This window comes from Mustela putorius, unplaced genomic scaffold, assembly GCF_011764305.1.
Source record: "Mustela putorius furo isolate JIRA1106 unplaced genomic scaffold, ASM1176430v1.1 tig00003898_pilon_pilon_pilon, whole genome shotgun sequence".
NCBI lineage: Eukaryota > Metazoa > Chordata > Mammalia > Carnivora > Mustelidae > Mustela > Mustela putorius.
Genome location: NW_025422047.1, coordinates 9,816,571 through 9,838,257, shown reverse-complemented (window position 1 = coordinate 9,838,257; position 21,687 = coordinate 9,816,571). Strand labels below are relative to the sequence as shown.

At 35.9% G+C, this 21,687-nt stretch overlaps 1 protein-coding gene, 1 non-coding gene and 1 pseudogene across 5 annotated transcripts in view; 2 read left to right on the top strand and 1 right to left on the bottom strand.

Annotated features, from left to right (window-relative positions):
- The window catches only part of UBR1 (ubiquitin protein ligase E3 component n-recognin 1), a 143,621-nt gene that overhangs the window by 24,475 nt on the left and 97,459 nt on the right, over positions 1–21,687 (top strand). For all 4 annotated transcript variants that reach the window (XM_013055459.2, XM_004751218.3, XM_045067680.1 and 1 more), the window contains exons 4-5: positions 5,968–6,078; positions 19,736–19,866. In XM_013055459.2, coding sequence (XP_012910913.1) covers positions 5,968–6,078; positions 19,736–19,866 — 242 coding nt within the window. The remainder of the gene's footprint in view (positions 1–5,967; positions 6,079–19,735; positions 19,867–21,687) is intronic.
- LOC123388435 lies at positions 8,018–8,122 on the top strand. Its single transcript, XR_006602971.1, has one exon. It is a non-coding gene; the product is annotated as a U6 spliceosomal RNA (small nuclear RNA).
- On the bottom strand, positions 20,240–20,669 carry LOC123388350 (annotated as a pseudogene).

Sequence of the window (21,687 nt, the reverse complement as noted above, 5' to 3'; positions counted from 1 at the left end):
GGCTGTTTATTTTGCCGTCATCCTTGCTGACAGGGCCAGGGTCATTGATTTGATAAGTAGATTAAATTCCAGAAGCTGTGATCACAATAATGTAGCTTTGATAAAACAGAACCAAAATAGTGACTGAGTTCACCTAATTAGGGTCTTCTCATACCTTGGAAGCTGATACCAAAGCCAGGCCAGCTTCTAACGTTGGTGTCCTTTTATTGAACACATTGCAGGGTCAGTTAGAATAAATCTGAAGAAGAAAACAAAGCCCATTACCAGTTTTCTTTTTCTTTGTCCCTTTCCCATGTATGTCTCTATCTTCATTTACTAAATTGCAATGATATGTTTATGTGTCCTTCATCCCCATCTGACTATAAACTCTGCAGGACGAGGCCCAGGTCTCATGTACTTTACACCTCCTGTGTCTTTCATAGTACCTGGAATATGGAGGCTTTCAACAAACGTCTCTTGAAGTTTGGGGATCAAAAGGACTAGACCATAGATAGAGCTGATATCTAACATTTAATTATAAAGATAATCATGAGGGTCTATTTTAACATCAGCCTGCTGTAATCTTACATGATGAGATTTATATTCTTATATTGTCTTTGAAACAACAGCACTAAAAATAATTAATTTATCCAGGCAATATAATGAAACTACTTTTTAAAAAATTTAAACAATACAGGAAAATATAAATAAAAATTATAGTTGCCATTCTGTCTCATTGTACTTTCTTTATTAAACTGAATACAATTTAGTGTATATACATCCTTACAAATCTTTATGTATTTATAAACATGCACACACATTTATATGTTTAGGAGGGGTGTATATATGTGGTGTATACAAATGGATCTTAAACTATATATCCTGTCTTGCAATTTGTTTTCAGCCTAACAGTATGTAAAGGGAATAATTCTATGTTGATACGTATAACAACTCTCCTGCCTTATTAATTGTTGCATGTATTCCTTTGTGGGATTGTATCACCATATATTTATTTAACCCTCCCCTTTTTTTAGACAATTATGTTGTTTCCAGCTCTTCACTGACCAGTAATATTGGAATGTACACATATACCTTTGTTTTCATATGAACCAGTGTATATATATCCAAGAATGCCTGATGCTAGATATTTAGAGGTAGATTTTCTGGATTGAAGGGTATATGCATTTAAAATTTTGTTAGAGGGGTGCCTGGGTGGCTCAGTGGGTTAAGCCGCTGCCTTCGGCTCAGGTCATGATCTCATAGTCTTGGGATCGAGTCCCGCATCGGGCTCTCTGCTCAGCGGGGAGCCTGCTTCCTCCTCTCTCTCTCTGCCTGCCTCTCTGCCTATATGTGATCTCTCTCTGTCAAATAAATAAATAAAATCTTTAAAAAAAAATAAAATTTTGTTAGATTTTTGCCAAATATTTTCCTTGAATTACCATGAGCTTACATTCTCAGTAAAAGACTATGAAAATGGGAGCACCTGTGTGGCTTTGTTGGTTAGGTGTCTGCTTTCACCTCAGGTCATGGTCCTGGGTCCTGAGATTGAGTCCCATGTTGGGCACCCTGCTCAGCAGAGAGTCTGCTACTCCCTCTCTCTCTGCCCCTCACTCCCACTTGTGCTCTCTCTCTCAAATAAAAATCTTTTTTTTAAAAAAAAAGAAAATGTTCTTTTTCCACAGCTGTCCCCAATCTTTATTTAATCAGTCTTTTTTTTTAAATCAGTCTTTTCTTTTACATTTTGCCATCTGTTAGATTTCAGATTATTGAAGAATGTCATTACTTTAAGTTGCATATCTATTTGTAGTAAAATCAAACATACACTTAACTTTTAATTCAGCAATCCTACTTCTAGGTTACCCAAATGAAATGCAAACATTTGCCCACACAAAGACTTGTGCATGAATATCTTTTCATATTTTAAATGTATATTCAATTTCTTTTGTGTTACTATTTCTTTACTCATTTTTCTATTGTTTTTAAACTTATTGCTATGTTACATACTTCACAAATATTTTCTTAATAATGTTTGTTTTTTAAAAACTTCTTTTAAGTGAGATTTATTGAGATAAAGTTTATATAAAATAAAATCTACACTTAAGGTGTACAGTTTGAGGTTTTCACAAACATTATATATTTCAGTAACCATCGCCTCGATCAGGATATGTTTGCTCATCTGCCAAATTCCTTTGCATTCAGTTGTCTTGTCTCCATATTCCTGGTTCCTGGTAGTCCCTGAACTGTTTTCTGCCCCTATATTTTTGCCTTTTCAGAATGTCATATAAATGAAATCAAATAGTATGTAGTGTTTCCTGTTTGGCTTTTTTTCTCTTAGCGTATTGCCTTTGAGATCCTCTCATATATCAGCATTCGTTCCTTTTTATTGCTGAATAGTATGCCTTTGTGGGGATCTGCTACAATTTATTATCTTTCATCATTGGTGCACATTTGAGTTGTTTCCAGCTTTTAAATAAAGCTTTTTTAAACATTCATGTACAAGTCTTTGTGTGGGCAAATGTTTGCATTTCATTTGGCTAACCTAGAAGTAGGACTGCTGAATCATAAGTGTATGTTTGATTTTATAAGATCTGGTTTTTGCCTTTTAACTTGATTTATGCTGTCATTTGTCCTGACATTTTAAATATATATGTTGTTAAGTTTGCCATATTTTTTAAGGCTTCTAAATTTTGTGCCTTGCTTCTATGCCATTCCCTATTCTAAGATGATGCTTTTACTTTTTTAAAAAAGATTTTATTTATTTATTTATTTGACAAAGAGATAGAGCCAGAGGGCACAAGTTGGGGGAATGGCAGAGGGAGAGGGAGAAGCAGTCTCCCCACTGAGCAGGGAGCCCAACACAGGGCTTGTTTCCAGATCTCTGGGATTGTGACCTGAGCTGAAGGCAGACCCTTAACTGACTGTGCAATCCAGGTGCCCCTAGTCTGTCAGTTTTAATGGTATCTTTAATTCCTCTTACTACCTGTATAATAGTTAATAATCTTATGTTACTTTCTCTTCCACTTGTCCCAGTTTTTAATTGTAGCCCTTCTGATTGTTAGATCATACAATGTTTACATTCTTCATCCATGTCCTTACTTTTGATTTATTCTTAACTCTGCAATTAAATTTGTAAAGTGTTCACCATTTGTCCTTTTTCTCAGGTCTTTCTAGTCATCTCTTGGTCAGATGAAGCTCATACTCTAAGAATTGATGAACTAGTTTGTGGGTCAAATCTGATTCTCTGCCTGTTTTTGTATGGCCTGCAAGCTAAGTTTGTTTTTGTATTTCTAGATGATTGGGGAAAGATAAGAAAAGTAGTAATTTATGATACATGAAAATTATGTGAAATTAAAATTTCTATTTTATGAAAATTATATAAAATTAAAATTCTAGTACCCATAAATCAAGCTTTATTGGAATATATCCATGTTCTTTTATGTATTTACTGTCTATGGCTCTTTCTGCACTACAACAGTAGATTTGAGTAATTCAGTAGAGATTATATCACCTGAAAAGCCTAACATATTTGCTGTCTGTTCCTTTTTTTTTTTTTTTTTTTTAAGTAGGCTCCTTTCTCAGCATGGAGCCCAACAGAGGGCTTGAACTCATGAGTTCAAGCCCTAAGCTGAGATCAAGAGTCACATGTTTAACTGACTGAGCCTTTCAGGCTCCCCACTACATGTTCCTTTACACTTAAAGTGTGCTGATCTCTATTCAAGTAGATTCCTCAGGAGAGGTTCATGTATACAGTATTCCTGATGTTCTGACATGTTCGAAATTGTATTTTTATAGATTGGTTAGAGATAACATCCTTGATTTGCATTTATTTTCCTTGAAGGCACAGCTCTGCTACTGTCTTGTTTTATATGTTGTCATTGAGAAGTCTGATAACAGTCTAATTTTCTTGCTGCTGTGTTATTTCATCTTTTTGCCAGAAAGCCTTAGGACATTTATCTTTACAGTCTTAGAACTTTAGTAGTATATACTTCACAGCTGATCATCCTAGGTGAGTTTTAGTGACTCATGGGTACTTCCAGTGTGTAGACTCAGGTCTTCTTTTATTTTAGGAAGTTTCTTTGGATTACAGTTTTAAATATCAGCTCTGTTCCATTGTTTAGATTTTCTTCTTTGGTGACTCCAGTCATGCCTATTTTCTGTTGCAACCCCTTTCTCTCTAACCCTGTATTTAATTACCACATTTTCATTTCTCAGTTGCTTTTCCTGCTTTGTCTAATGTTATGTATTAAATTTTCATTTGAATCTGTTGTCTTGGGCACCTTGTAATTTAGAATTCATTTCTGGTAGGATTTTTCTAGTTCTCTTCTGGTTTTGTTTTGTTTTTGTTTTTGTTTTTCCTGAGTTCAGTCAGGTCTCATTTATCCCTTTTTTGTCCACTTCTGTTCTTAGTTTCTTCATTTCTAATTAAAGGTGCTTTAATCTGATTAAGGACTTTCGTATCCCCCAGATGCTTGTTTGAGGCTATGTAATTAAGTTTGGAGCCTTATATTACAATTTCCTTTAGCTTTGTGATTGGATTTTGGCTCTTACTGCAATTTTGGCCTTTCTTTTTTGGTAATAGTTTTGTATGAATGTGGTCTACCTCTAGTCTTTTTTATTTCATGGATAGGGTCCGTAATTGCTCTCTTCTGTCAGTTGCCCTCTTCTTTTTTTTAAAGACTTTATTTATTTGACAGAGATCACAAGTAGGCAGATAGGCAGGCAGAGAGAGAGAGAGGAAGGGAAGCAGGCTCTCTGCTGAGCAGAGCCCGATGCAGGGCTCGATCGCAGGACCCTGAGATCATGACCCAAGCCAAAGGCAGAGGCTTTAACCCACTGAGCCCACCCAGGTGCCCCCAGTTGCTCTCTTCTGTGTAATTTCTTTTATAGATGATGCTGGTGGTAGAGGTGAGGTGAGGAGAGCATTTGGCCTGTGTTGTTTCTCTCATTTCTGTAGGATCCTTAATTTTTCCCTTTTTATTTCCTTGTTTTATTTACTGCCACACTGTTCAGGGCTTATCACCTTTTTTTTTTTTTAAACATATTTCATTTTCCTCCAAAAGCAACACTTCTCTCAGGTTGCTACTTCTGGTCATGCTCATTTTTAATCTTTCCCCAGGAACTGGCTGGTCTCAGCCTATGTTCCCCAGTATTGGGCGTGGCTTTGTATGCGCTTCATCTAAATCCTCTATACCCTCTGTTTTCTTTCTTGAAGCCTCTTAAGCTCCTCTCTCATCTGTGGTTGTAGGCTTGAAATGATAGGGAATAGGAACTCTAATGGAACAAGTCATTTGAGGCTGTGGCGTGTATTTTTCATCTCTCAGTAATGCTGCAGACATGAATCCTGTGTGGTTTTCTTGCTCTCCTTGTTTATGTTTTGGAGGAAAGTTTTGGGGAAGATTCAAAATCAGGCCATAGTCATCATCCTCTATCTGGATTCATGTATGTTGCATCATTTTTGTTGTTGTTGTTTGCAGGAACTCTGAAAGGAAAAGTAAATAGTAACTAATAATAATAATAAAAGTAAATAATTTTAGTTTCAGTGGAACATCAAATAGATGTAAATACTGTAAACATTTCTCAACTATGTAAGTATTATTATAACGATTTTTAGAAGTGTGTTTAAGCAGAAAAATGTCATTACTCAGGCATTCTAGGTGTTGCATAGTGGGTTGGGTTTTTTTGCGTACTTCATAGTCTGTTCTCCACTAGTACACAATTTTAAAAACTATTATTTAAAAATTAGGTGTTTCAAAGCATGTTTGTTTCAAAATTTTGTCAATTTTGAAGGCTCATTTTTGTTGTGATTGAGTGTTCAGATTTTGATTTATTTTGGTTAACTAAAGTGGGCTTTGGTTTTATTTGGTTTCTGTTATATTAATGGCAGTTAAGTTTTAAGTATTGGGGAGCATTTGTTATTTGAGTCATCTTCATCCTCCTTGCTTTGTAATATGTTTTAAAGTCAAGACAAACTCATTTTTCATTTATCAGATGCATACTTCTACTGGAGGGGGATTTTGTGATTGTGGAGACACAGAAGCATGGAAAACTGGCCCATTTTGTGTAAGTCATGAACCTGGAAGAGCAGGTACTACAAAAGAGGTAAGAGTACTATTTTTAAAAATTACTAATTATTTTAAGCTTGATGCAGTTAGGTAGAAAGAAATGTTATATTATGGGTTAAACTCAATTCCATTAAAAACCCTGGTTTTTAATGTTCCAGTATTTAAATGTAAGGAGTTTTATTCTACTCTTTATTTATTTGTCTAAAGAGTGAATTTCTGGGATGCCTGGGTGGCTCAGTTGGTTAAGCAGCTGCCTTCGGCTCAGGTCATGATCCCAGCGTCCTGGGATCAAGTCCCACATTGGGCTCCTTGCTCAGCAGGGAGCCTGCTTCTCCGTCTGCGGCTGCCTGCCATTCTGTCTGTCTGTGCTCGCTCTCTCTCCCTCTCTCTCTGATAAATAAAATTTAAAAAAAAAAAAGTGAATTTCTTAGTTCTGTTTGTTAAGCAGTCAATTTGATGGGTAAGAGTAATATATAAGGCTAAAAGAGCAAATGGAACAGTAGAATTGGCATGTAACTTCAATAATTACTTTTCATAGAAAAATTACTTTTCTTAAAGAAAAAATAGTCAATAAATTGATTATCTACTATACATCCTAATCAAGAAAAGTGAGTAAGCCCAGATAAAGGCTATTAGGAGGATGAGGAAATAACTATAGACTGCAGATACAGAAGAAATTAAAAGGATTATGAAAGACTCTTTATAAGACTATGTGCAAATACATTTGAAAAATGGGTTATTTTATCAAGCTATATAAAATTTAATCATTTATTCAAACATGGAGAAAACTTGAACTATTAATAACCAATGTAGAAATTCAGAATGTTGTCACAAGAAAGTACTTCCTAAGAAGTACTTCCTATGTTCAAATGATTTCACAGAGTGACCCTTTTGAAAAACTGCAAGAAATAGTTTTTGTACTCTTTAAACTGTTCCAGATAATCCTCTAGCAATGAATACCCTGAACCCCCAGATTTTGATCTCTTTAAGTACTGTTACCCACTAAAAGAACCCAGGGCTTGTAAAAATACCTGACCAGATCTGAGTCAAGGATTAAGTAAGCTTATGAGGATGGGTTTGTGTCTAAAGAATCTAGGACCCAGCATGAAAGGGCTGTCATTGATCAGAGTTGGACAATTAGAGTATCAAAATAATACTAATTACAGTAACTGCTGTAACTGATTGAATCATAATATATGAAAATTCATGAGTTCCTAGTAAAACCAAAGAGAACTTAAATAATTTTGCCATGGCAGTGGTTATTATATCAATTTCTCACACTGAAAACTGGTAATTAAAAGAATGAACTAAGCGCATTTATTCTACCTCTTTTTTTTAATTTTATTTTATTTATTTGTTTTAGAGAGGAAGAGAGTGTGTGAGCAAGAGTTGGGGGAGGGACATAGGGAGAGAGAGAATCTGAAGCACACTACACCCTGAACTTGCTCTAAACTTGGAGCCGTACTCAGGGCTCTATCCCAGGACCCTGAGATCATGACCTGAACCAAAATTGAGAGTTGGACGCTTAACCAACTGAGCCACTCAGGTACCCCTGTTCCACCATTTCAGTAGTAATTGTATTTCATGGTAAACAAGTATTTCCAGTTTACAAGGTAAAGCTCTTCTTTCTGGCTGAATGCTACCTAGCTAATAGAGAAGGGATAATAGGATTAGAATAATTAACATTTTGTAAACCTTGAAGAAATATTTGATTCAGGCAAGTTCATTAATGGATGCTAAACCCATGAAGACATGAGTTGATAAAGAACAATATTCATATAGTTCTAAATTGTCATCTCATAGATCACTTGCTAGGCATAAAGGAAAAAAGTAAAACTTTAAGTGGTGGTATTATATTGTCATCTCCTGAAACTGGTCATTGGTATTAGCATCATTACTAATAATGGAGTGAGATGGCATAATGAGCCTCCTCACAGGATGTAAAATAAAGTACATAGGTTAACATCTCAGAATCAGCTCACTTTGGTGGCACATGTGCTAAAATTGGAATGATAAAGAGAAGATTAACATGGCCCCTGTGCAAGGATGACACAGAAATTTGTGAAGTATTCCATACTTTTATGATTTCACTCATATGTGGAATTCAAGAAACAAAACAGATAAGCATAAGGGAAAGGGGGAAAAAAAAAGGAGGGAGACAAACCATAAGAGACTCTTAACTATAGAGAATAAACTGAGCGTTACTGGGAGCAGGGGATGGGCTATATGGGTGATGGGTATTAAGAAGGGCACTTGTGATAAGCACTAGCTATTATGTGTAAGTGATGAATCTCTAAATTCTACTCCTGAAACTAGTATTACACTATATGTTAACCAGAATTTAAATAAAAATTTGAAATAGTGGGAAAAAACAAAAGTTCATAAAAAATTTTTTAAAAATGAGTTAAGGTAACGTACTGTATAAACAGAATAAAAAACAAAACCAGATGATCATCTTAGTAGATGTAGCTAAAGCATTTGACTAAATCCAACATACTTTCATCATAAAAAGACTTAAACTTAAAACAGAAGGGAATTTCCTCAACCCTAATAGAGGCCATTATGAAAAGCTCCTAGCTATAAATTTATTAGATACTTTCCCTCTGAGATCAGGAACAAGACGGAGATTCTGCTCTTGTCACATCTATTCAATACTGTATTAGAGATTCTCGCTAGGGCAATTAGTAATGCAAGAAAAAAAGTGAAAGGCATCCAGATCGGAAAGGAAAAAGTAGAACTAGCTCTATTTGCAGATGACATGATTTTATATATGGAAAGTCTTAAGGAATCCACACACAAAAATTATTAGAACTGTAAGTTCAGCAAGAATGTAGGATACAAGATAATTATACAGAAATCACTTGCTTTATACATCAGTAATCAAAAATCTGAAGAAGAAATTGAGAAAAAAATTCCATATTGGAACGTTCTATTCCAATATTTCCATATTCCATATTATAGTATCAAAGAGAATACAATATTTAGAAATGAATTAGCAAAAACAGCATAAAATTTATATTCTTTCACTGTTGAAAGAAATTAAAGACGATCTCAATAAATGGAAAAACATCCCACTTTTTTAAAAAAAGTTTTTGTTTTAATTCCAGTTTGTTAACATACAGGGTAATATTAGCTTCAGGTGTACAATATAGTGATTCAACAATTCCATACATCACGGTGCTCATCATGACTAGTATGCTTCTTAATCCCTATCACCTGTTTCATCCATCCCTCTCCACACCTCCCCTCTGGTAACCATCAGTTTGTTTTCAGTAGTTAAGAACCTGTTTCTTGGTTGATTCTCTCTCTCTTTCTTCTTTCTCCTTTGCTCATTTGTTTCTTAAATTCCACACATGAGTGAAATCATATGGTATTTTTGAAGATTTAAAATTGTTAATGTGGCAGTCCATTGGCTATTTTTTCCCTAGCACCACCAAGCGATTAAACTTACTTCTCCATTGACACTGACCAGGTATCCCACAAATTTAACTCAAGTCTGATACTCTCTGCTTGGTGATAACATCAGATTCCAGAGATTAAGGGCATAGTCTCACAAGCTTCCCCCATTTTAGATATCACTTGGAAGTCTAGGTTCTCTTTGCTTTTGCTTCTGACCAATTGGCTATAAATCAGAGATTCTCATGACCCTCTCTTCGGATTCCATTGATTTACTAGAGCAGCTCATATAACTAAGGAAATGAGATTTCCTAGATTTACTAGATTACCTATGTATTATAAAGGACTGTACTTCAGAAACAGCCAGATGGAAGAGGTGCATAGGGCAAGATATTTGGGGATGGGTTGTGGATTTTGCATGCCATTTGAGTGCACCACTCTCCTTAGATCTCTGTGTGTTCACCAACCTAGAAGTTTCCCAAAATCTTGGTCCTTTTGGGTTTTTATGGATGTTTCACTATAGGCACATGATTGATTGAATCATTAGTCATTGGTGGTTGTTTCAACCTTTACCCCCTTTTCCCTCTGCAGAGGTCAGGGGATAGGACTTGAAGTTCCAACCTTCAGATCACACGATCAGTTCCCCTGGCAACGAGCCTCCATCCTTAGTTGCTTTCTAAAAGTCACTTCATTAACATAATGAAAGACTTTAAAAATTCCTCCCAACACTTTGGAAATTCCAAGGGTTTTAGGAGCTGTATACCAGAGAATGGTGAAGACCAAATATATTTCTTCCTATACATCAGAATATCACAGGCCATATGCTCCAGTTAATGTACAGATTCAATACAATTCCTATCAGAATTCCAACTGGGAAATTTTTTTTCTCTATTTTAGTAATTGATAAGCTTACATTAAAATTTATATAGAATTATAAAGGACCCATAATAGCCAAAACAACCTTGAAAAAGAACAATTTGGAGAACTCACACTTCCCTATTGCAAAACCTACTACAAAACAACAGTAATCAAGACAATGTGGTATGACATAATGATAAACAGAGATTATGAGAATAGGTTTGAGAGCCCAGAAATAAACCCGGTACCTGTCTGTGGTTAGCTGTTTTCAACCAGAATATGAAGGGCATTCACTAGGAAAAGAATAGTCTTTTTATCAAATGGTACCAGAACAACTAGATAGCCACATGCAAAAGAATGAGTCTGGATCTCTAGCTCATATCATACATGAAAATTAGCTCAAAATGGATCAGAGACCTAAATGTGAGAACTAAAACTATAAAACTCTTAGAAGAAAACATAGAGGCAAATCTTTATTATCTCATATTTGGCAGTGGATTGATAGACATGACAGCAAAAGTCTGAGTAATAAAAGAAAAAATAGATAATTGGACTTTACCAAAGGACACTGTCAAGAAAATGAAAAGCCTACAGAATGGGAGAATTATGTTTGCAAATCATATTATCTAATAAGGGATTCATATCTAGAACTTAAAAAGAGCTCTTTAAACTCCATAATAAAAAGACAACCCAGTTTTTAAAGCCTGCAAATAGTCATTTCTTCATGAATAGTCATTTCTTCAAAGAGTATATATACATAGATACACACGCAGCTAGTAAGCACATGAAAAGATGCTTAGCATTATTACTCATTAAGGAAATGCAAACCAAAATCATGACTTTGTTTTTCATACCCACTAATGGCTATAATAAAAAATGCAAATAATAAGGAGTGTTAGAATGTGACAAAGTTGGAGCCCTCATATGCTTTGGTAGAAATGTAGACTAGTGCAGCCACTTTGGAAAATAGTCTAGCAGTTCTTCAAATGATTAAATGTAGAGTTAACATAACACTCCAGCAACTCTACTTCTAGGTATATCCTCAAAATAATTGAAAATAGTTCAAGCAAATATTTAGACATACATGTGCGTGGTAACATTATTCATAATAGTATTATTAGAGAATAATATATTACTCATAATAAAAGTAGAAATAACTCAATGTCCATCAACTGATTAATGGATAAACAAATGTGAGTAAATTGGTACAATGCATTATTTGGCTATAAAAGGAAAATAATGAAACATGCTTCAGTTTGGAGGAACCCTGAAAACATTATGCTAAGTGAAAGAAGCCAATTATAAAAGATCACATTCTATGACTACATTTAAATGAAATAAATGGAATAGGCACATTTAAAGGGACAGAAAATGGGGTAGTGGTTCTTTAGGTCTAGGGGCATGGAGTCATTGGGTGGCAGAGGAAGAAATCACTAAGGAGTGTTTTTGTTTTTGTTTTTTTGAGGTGATGAAACTGGTCTAAAACTGATGTGGTGATAGTTACAAATATGTGTAAATAAACTAAAACCATTAAGTAGTATATTTTGAGTGAGTTGTATAGTATGTGAGTTATATCTTAAGCTGTTAAAAATATTGAAGTAACTAGAGTTTCTCTTATGAAATATGTATATATATATTTTTAAAGATTTTATTTATTTATTTGTCAGAGAGAGCGAGCGAGAGCGAGCACAGGCAGACAGAGTGGAAGGCAGAGTCAGAGGGAGAAGCAGGCTCCCTGCGGAGCAAGGAGCCCGATGTGGGACTCGATCCCAGGACGCTGGGATCATGACCTGAGCCGAAGGCAGCTGCTTAACCAACTGAGCCACCCAGGCGTCCCTGAAATATGTATATTTTTTAATATTGATTTGAGAGAGAGATTGTATGGGTTCATGTCCATTAAGGGATAGAGGGAGAGGGACGGAGAATCTCAAGCAGACTCCCCATGAAGCATGGAGCCTTTCACAGGGCTTCATCTCACGACCCATGATATCATTCATGATTTGAGCTGAAATCATGAGTGGGATGCTTAACTGACTGAGCCATCTGGCCCCACTTACGAAATACTCTTGATAAAAATGTTTAGCCTGAACTTAGTAAAACCTTGAGGTTTAAATTTTAGAAAATACAGGGGAGACATGAACACAATAGAGAAGACCACAAGGAAGATAAGTATAAAATATAGGACATTTCGGGGCACCTGGGTGGCGCAGTGGGTTAAGCCACTGCCTTCGGCTCAGGTCATGATCTCGGGGTCCTGGGATCGAGCCCCGCATCGGGCTCTCTGCTCGGCAGGGAGCCTGCTTCCCTTCCTCTCTCTCTGCCTGCCTCTCTGCCTACTTGTGATCTCTCTCTGTCCAATAAATAAATAAAATCTTTTTTTTTAAGATTTTATTTATTTATTGGACAGAGAGAGATCACAAGTAGACAGAGAGGCAGGCAGAGAGAGAGAGAGGGAAGCAGGCTCCCCACTGAACAGAGAGCCCGATGCGGGACTTGATCCCAGGACCTGAGCCTAAGGCAGTGGCTTAACCCACTGAGCCACCCAGGCACCCAATAAATAAAATCTTTAAAAAAAAAATATATATATATATAGGACATTTCAAGGTAAATAAAATGTATGAGTTTTTATAGGAAATATGGCCTGGCTTCTGTCATGAAGAACAAAAGGCTGGAATTGGAGATGGTAGATTCATTTAGATGTAAATGACCTAGACATAATAACCAAATGCTGGATATTTTGGGAAGAATTAGGAAAACTAATATGACCAAGACATTAGAGAATATTTAAAAATTATTAATGTTACTAGATATAATAATGGTATCATAAGTATGTAAGAAAATTTTTTTTTTTAGAAATGCATGTTAAGTATCTAGGTTAGAATATGACCAATACCTTAAAATACTGGAAAAAAATATATGGAAAAATAACAGTTACTGAATTTAGGTAAAAGTGTCTTTATTATACTGATCTTCCTGTTTTTCCACATTTAAAAAATTTTACTGGTTAAAAATAAAAACCAACCAACTTAATACCAAATAAATAACAAAAATATAGAAACTGTCCTTAAGCATAGAAGGGGGAAAAGATAAAGTTTCCAGATTTGTTATGTAAAGCCAACATTATATTGATCTCATATCTGACAAAATAGAGAATGTACGGATCAGTTTTATTAATCATTGTTATACTGAAATACTAAATAAAACATTAGTGAGTGAAATCAAGTCTTTTAAAACAATCATGTAACACTATCATGCTTACCTTCCTGGAATGAACTCCTCTTGGAATTCACTTGTGAAACCGTTAATCCTGGCACTTTCTGGAAAAGTAGCCTCTTTTTAAAAATCATGATACCTGGAAAACCCAAGAATGTTAACTGAAAAATGGAAACTAGAGTAGAGTTTAGTCAAGTTACTGGTTACAGAACTCATAATAAAAACCATTAGTTTTTCTGTTTAATATATTCAACAAATATTACTTTAATACTCTTACAAGCAATAATATCTTTTAGAAAATGTAATGGAAGGGGTACCTGGTGGTACAGTTGGCTGAGCATCCTAGTCTTGGTTTAGGCCTGGGTTGTGATCTCAGGGTCTTAAGATTGAGCCCCATGTTGGGCTCTGTGCTCAGTCAGTGTGAAATGTGCTTCAGATTCTCTTACCCTCTCTCTCTGCCCCCCTGCTTATGTTCTCTCTCTCTCTCTCTCTTCCTCTCTAAAGAGATCTTGGGGGGAAAAAAGGAAAATATAATGGAAGAGGGATGCTCGGCTGACTAAGTCAATGGAGCAGATGACTTTTGATTGGGGTTGTGAGTTCAAGCCCCATGTTAGGTACAGAGATTTTTTTTTTTTTTTTTTAATGTAATGGAAGAGAAGATCTCATTCTCTATAGCATGAGAAAAAAATATAATAACTTGGAAAAAATAAATCTGCCAGCTCTGTTTTAAGAAACTTGAAAAGTGTATTCTAATAGGCATGAAAGAAAAAAATAATCAAGAGATACACTTCATTCTTGTATTGGAAGATTCAATACTACAAAAAAAAAACAATATTAAAATTTTTTCTAGAGTTAATCCACAAAATCACTATATTCCCAACCAGAATAACAGCCAAATATTCTTTTGGAACTTGACAAAGTTATCAGAAGTTCTTCTGGAAAAATAATCTATGAGAATTGTCAGGGAAAGCTGAAATAAAGAATTACGAGTGTGAGGTGTAATAGATTTAAATGTATTAAAGAGCTCTAGTAATCCAAATACGGTGATTCTTGCTACAGGAGTAGACAGCAAAGAATGGAACAAAAAAGAGAATCTAAATCCAAATTGGTAGTAAAGATAGCACTTATGGTTGTTGGTGGTATGTAACGGGCTACCCATTTGAGGGAAAAAAATATTAAGCTTGATCAGATAAATTCCAGTAATATCAATGATTTTTAAAAGCTTTTTTTTTTAAAGAAAAGAAATTATGAACTTGTTAGGAAATATGAGTGAATTTTTTAAAATAATCTTGAAGTAGGTTGGGCCTTTCTAACATTTTTTTTTAAACTTCAGAAGCCATAAAAAGGAAAAGATTGATAACAGTGCTTCTGCAAAAATTAACTTCTTTATAGCAAAAACTTTTCATGAGATTAAATGACAGACTGGAAGAAACATTACAGTATGTCATAAAAGATAATTACCTGTCATTAAGAAATCCTTGGTGGGGCGCCTGGGTGGCTCAGTGGGTTAAAGCCGCTGCCTTCAGCTCGGGTCATGGTCTCAGGGTCCTGGGATCGAGTCCTGCATCAGGCTCTCTGCTTAGCAGGGAGCCTGCTTCCCCTCTCTCTCTGCCTGCCTCTCTGCCTACCTCTGATCTCTGTCTGTCAAATAAATAAATAAAATCTTAAAAAAAAAAAAGAAATCCTTGGTAATCTGTATATTTGTGCTGTATGACCACTCGTGTGTAGTATACTCTTATTTTACAAAACTCAGAATGGAAAGAATTGTAATTATATTTGGAGAAGTAAAATGTGTTGTCTTCTCTTGAGTAGGAGCATTAGAACACAACAGTATGGGCTCTAGAACAGGTGTCCTCGGTTTGCTTTATAACCCCACTGATAGCTCTGTGATCTTAGCAGAGTTATTCACTGTTTCTTCCTTTCAGTTTATCTCTAAACTGGAGATAATACCATCTGCCCTCACAGGGCTGTGAGGATTAAATGAGATAATACATGCAGAGTGCTTAGCCCTAGAATATGTCTGGCATGTTCTAAGGCCCAGTAAATGTTAGCTGTCATTATTAGTATTAGTATTACAGCTCCTACTACTTTTCCCAATACCTTTCTTATTTGATACTAGTAATGTTTTAGAATTAACTGGTATGTTTTAGAATTAACAGAGATCTTCCACACGAATTATATCAATTTATCCTCATTACTACTTTGTGAGGTAGATATAGTAGCTCCATTTTATAGAAGTAGAAACAGAGACTCAGTAAAGTTAAGTGACTTGTTCAGGTTTGCATTATTTAGTGGCAAAGTTGGTCCTAAAATTCAGATCTTTAGATTCTGAATTCTAGGATGTTTTTTATAATCTTGAGTTTAGGTGTAATTTCAAATTTATGAAAAGCTGCAAAAATCAAAATAGTACAAAGAGTATTCATATGCTTGGGATGCCTCTGTGGCTCAGTCGGTTAAGTGTCTGCCTTCAGCTTATGTCATGATCCTGGGGTCCTGAGATCAGGTCCCACATGGGCTCCCCGCTCAGCGGGGAGTCTAATTCTCCTTCTGCTCCTCCCCTCCTTCTCCCTCTCTCTCTTTGACAAGTAAATAAATAAAATCTTAAAAAACAAAAACAAGAATATTCATATACTTTTTACCCTTTCACCACTATTAGCCTTTTCCCCCATTTACTTTATTATTCAACATTCATTTTTTGAATTGCTGCTCTCTCTCACTTATTTTACTTATCCTAATCTCAGACGGCCATTCCTTCATTTGACAAATATTTATCAAGTGTCTGTTACTTGATTAAATATTACCACATGCCCATTACCTAGAATACTGTTTAAACCTTTCAAATTTATTCTCATTTTTGTTTTGTTTAATGAATGCTTTTAATTCTGAATATTTCACTTTCCTCCTCTAATATTTTTGAAAGGGTACTCAAATATTTTGGCACATGGAGAGTAATTTGTGGCTTGGTTTTTATAACCTCTTCATTCCATAACTAGTCATCTGCAAAAACTATCTTTGTGTTTTAAGTACCTAAGGAATCCCTGGGAGTTAATTTGACTCGTTGAGTTTACAAAGCTTGCTTAACTTCCATCTGCCTCATGGATTTCCAGTCCCTTTGGTGTTTCCTGAATCATAATGGCCTCAGAACACTGAATTTAGTACTGAACTAAGCTGATCCTGGATTTAGAATTAGATTCAAAAGATGATTGGTCATTCAGGCTTATCCTAAAAGTAAATCTGGATATTCTGAACTGACTGATTATCTGGAGGTAAGAGAGGGGCACCTGTGGTAGCATATAACTAATCAATTCACTCAACACAAACAGTCCTGTGTACATAGCATTTTGTTGCATCTCTGCTTTGATGAATGTGAAAGCCATACTATACCAGGTGCATGGCACTGTGCCAGTCATAGTGGGGATTTACCAAGTGTAATCCCCTCTGGCTGGTACTATTCAGCCAATCATCCAGCTTTCGGCAATGTCTTTAAAAGCAAGGCCTCTTTCCAGTATATATAAAAGCAGTTTCTCTCTAGTCCTGTAGTACATTTCTGGGTTAATTATTAAGTTCTTTTTTTTTTCTATTTAGATTATAAATATAAATATAATATAGCCCTTTTGTTTCACTGGCCTTATTTTATAAGCTTTAGATGCTTTGCTTGAAAGTTTCTTATATACTTAACAGACCTCTTCTAAAGGACTTACCTCTGATACGGTGTGGAAGTGATGAGTTGATTCTTTTTTTTTTTTTTTCCTTAAAGATTTATTTATTTATTTATTTGACCGAGAGAGATCACAAGTAGACAGAGAGGCAGGCAGAGAGAGAGAGAAAGAAGCAGGCTCCCTGCTGAGCAGAGAGCCCAATGTGGGACTCAATCCCTGGACCCTGAGACCATGACCTGAGCCGAAGGCAGCGGCTTAACCCACTGAGCCACCCAGGTGCCCCTGAGTTGATTCTTTTAACTCTTCACCTCAAACTGTTTTTTTGAAGAATTCAAAAGGATATATTGAGCTTAAAAAATATATATATATATAATATATATATATATATATGTATATATATACAAACACACACACACACGAATGAAATAGGAATGTAGTGGACCAGTGTTGGTCTTAGTACTTTGGCACTCTTTGTATCTCTCTCTCTAGTAAATGCTTCGGAACAAAATCTCCAGAGAGAAGGTGATATGTTGAAGAGAAGGTAAAACTTGAAATCATAAAGCACTGAGGAGTGAGAAAGAATAGGTGCAGGAGAGAATTGCATAGGTTAAGGGTTTGGTGAACAAAGAATGAAATGCAGTTCATTAGAATGGTCTGCAGCAGGTAGGTTAAAATTTAACATTAAAATCTTATATTGAATTACTACTGGATTTTTTTTAATTTTTTTTTTATTTATTTTATTTTATTTTTTTTTTGGTCTTCACGAGCTCCTTTGGTTTTTTTCCTGTTTAGTCTGTCTTTTGTTTAAACAGCTCATTGAGACGTAACTTGCATGCCATAATAAAAAGTTCTTACTTGAAGTATACAATTAGCACTTTTTGGTATATTCACAGAGTTGTTCATCCATCACCTCAATTATAGAACATTTTCATTACCCCCCCCCAAAAAAACCCTGTGTCCATCAGCAATCACTCTCCATTTCTTTTTTTTTTTTTTAAAGATTTTATTTATTTATTTGAGAGAGACAAAGTGAGAGAGAACATGAGCGAGGAGAAGGTCAGAGAGAGAAGCAGAATCCCTTTGGAGCTGGGAGCCGGATGTGGGACTCGATCCCGGGACTCTGGGATCATGACCTGAGCCGAAGGCAGTCGTCCAACCAACTGAGCCACCCAGGCGTCCCTCACTCTCCATTTCTTATAAACTCCCCAGCCTTAGGCAATCACTATTTTACTTTCTGTCCCTATACATGTGTCTACTGTGGACATTTTATATAAGTGGGATCATATAGTATGTGGTCTTTTAAGAATGGCTTTTTTCACCAGCGTAATGTTTTCAGGGTTCATCCATGTTGGACCTTGTACTTTTTGATACAAGTAATATTATGTTTTTACGGCCAAGTAATAGTCTTTGGGCTAAATATTCACATTTTATTTATCCATTCATCAGTTGATAGACATTGGGGTTCTTTCCACTTTTTGACTATTATAAATAATGCAGCTGTGAATATTTGCATATGTGGTTTTGTTTCAGATGTGTTTTCATTTATTTTGGATAGATATGTAGGAGTGAAATTTCTGGGTTGTATAACTATGCTAAATATTTTGAGCATCTGTCAGACTGTTTTCCAGATTGGCTGCATCATTTGATATTTCCATGAGCAATATATAAAGGTTCAAATTTCTCTACATCCTGGTCAGCACTTGTTATTATATGTCTTTTTTATTATAGTAACTGTAGTAGGTGTGAAGAAGTACCTCATTGTTTTGATTTGTATCAAAATCAAAAGCATTTGAACGCATTTTTTTTTAGTTGAATGGTTTCAACAAGCCTTTTGTTAAGGAGGTAGTAGTCTGTAATAAAGAGAACACTGTTTCTTGTGGGAGCCAAAGACTGGGTTTCTGCTATTTATAGGCTCTTTTACCTTGGGGTGGGTTCCTTATACTTAAAATGTCACTAATTCTCAGGCACCTGCGTGGCTTAGTCAGTTAAGCATCTGCCTTCAGCTCAGGTCATGATCCCAGGGTCCTGGGATTGAGCCCGAATAGGGCTCCCTGCTCAGCAGGGAGTCTGCTTCGCCTTCTTCCTCTGTCCTTCCCCTTGCTCATTCTTTCTTTCTCTTTCTCTCATGCTCTCTCTCTCGAAAATAAATTTATAAAATCTTTAAAAAGAAAAAGTAACTAATTCTTTCCCTTTCTTATGGAGTGGGCATGAGGATCAGTTAAAATAATAAGAAAAGTTTTTTGTAAGCTCTAAGGGATAACCAAATGTTCTCTGATAGTACCATAATTAGGCTACTCAGGAAGACAGAGAACATTTTTAAGGGAGAACATCACTAAAAAGGGAACTCTGTGTTTCTGTCTCCTTTCCATTCTATCTATAGCACCAACTTGGCTACAAGGAATTAAGCTAAACTGTTGTGAATAGCAACCTCTTTAGCTCAACTTGAATTTGCTCCTGAAGGGTGGTGTAATGAAGTCATTAAAGTAATTAAAAAATTAGTAACCTTTTTCTCATCCATTTATTTGTATACAATGTTGGTAGTTATATCTTTTCTATACTTTCTTACAGAATTTACGTTGTCCATTGAATGAAGAGGTAATTGCCCAAGCCCGGAAAATATTCCCTTCAGTGGTAAAATACATTGTAGAAATGACTATATGGGAAGAGGAAAAAGAACTGCCTCCTGAACTCCAGATAAGGTGGGGACAGTTTTCAAAAAGAAGTTTTAGCAAAGGTTATTTATATTGCAAAATAAATGTTGGAAAAATGTTTATGTTGGACTGGTTTTAATTTATCAGGATTATGAAAATTTTGTAGAGAATTATCTTTTGAGTATACTTTCAAAGTATCCATTTATATGAGATGCTCTGAGTAGGCATTAAACAGAAGGTAAGCCAAAAGAAGACCCTAAACAGGAGCTTCTGACTTTTAAGAAAGAAGAGTTTGGTTTTTTGTTTTCTTTTGTTTTGGGGGTTTTTTTGTTTTTGTTTTTATTTTTGGTTTTTTTTGTTGTTGTTGTTTTTGTCAGAAAACAGCCAGATATTTTCACATTTTATTAGCTGTGGTACAGCCCTAGAACTGCCTCATTCCCACCCCTCCCCATTCCCCACCACAGGGTCCAGCCTTCCAGGAAGCCCCTGCCTTGGCTGCCTTTGCCCACTGGAACTCCTGCTGCAGTTTGAGCTAGGTCTCCCTCTTTTGCTCTGACTAGCAAGGTCCTGGAGCTGGGACTCCTATCACTGAATTTCAGCTGTGATATAGTCCAGCCTCTTCCCCCACTATGGCCTGAGCCTCTCCCAGCTCCTGTTTGACCGGCACAAGACCCAGAAATTTAAAGACCATGTTGGACCTATCTAGCCAAGCCAGCTCCTCTTTCACGATACTACTTTCTGCACCTCAAGCTTCTGCTACCCTGACATGGATTTAGTCAAGTCCTTCTGTAGCTGCTGATATTTCACCCCTTTTCCCTGTAGCATAGCTTCTTCTGGATTAGCTCAGCCATGGTGGGGATAAAGATCTTTCTTTCATTATTTGGGCCGGAGGTCTTGTTCTGAATGATTTGTAAGGACCTAGTAGCTACCCATCCCAGTAGAGAAGTAAATTGCCCAGTAAATTGCTGTTCTGGACCAGCCTCCAGATTCCCCGAGAGATTTGTGATGGGAATAAGGAGATAGCCATTTTCCAAGTGCTGTGATATCTATGACTATTTCCTTACTAGTTGTGGAGATTTAACATTTTAAAACTAAAACCCAATGATTTCTAACAGCCACAAATCTTTCTGTGACCGTATTTGCTCTTAACTTATAAACGTACAAGAGAATTCCAGATCTGATATGATGATACACTTTGGGCCTTGTGGGAATTATTCTGTCTCTGTAATACTAGGAATTTCACAAAATTGCATCACAAATTTAAATACTGTTATTCTTTGAGTTTACGGGTTTTTTTGTTTTAGGAGGAGAGAGCATTAAAAATTTTAGTTAATAAAGACATGAAATGTATTATTTTGACTCTTGGTGGACAATAAACTGGTTGGGAAAATAAAGGTCATCAGAGATTGCATCCACAAATGCTTTAATTTCAGATATGTGATAATGTCAGTTGAACTCTTTAAGAAACTTTGTTTTGGTAAACATGATACTAGCAATCTGCCTGCCTGAAAAGGGAGAGTTGCTTGAGTTTGAGTGTATATATAGCAGCATCAGACTTCAGATTCATAGATCTGAATATGGCCTTCTAACTGCTTAAGGCATTGTGACCATAGAAAAGTATTTTTGGTGTTTTGTTTTGTTTTAAAGATTTTATTTATTTATTTGACAGAGAGAGAGAGATCACAAGTAGGCAGAGAGTAGGCGGAGAGAAAGGGGAAAGTAGACTCCCCACCCAGCAGAGAGCCCGATGCGGGGATTGATCCCAGAACCCTGAGATTACCACCTGAGCCAAAGGCAGAGGCTTAACCCACTGAGCCACCCAGGTGCCCCTGTGTTTTGTTTTTGATTTTTTTTAATAAGCTCTGCCCT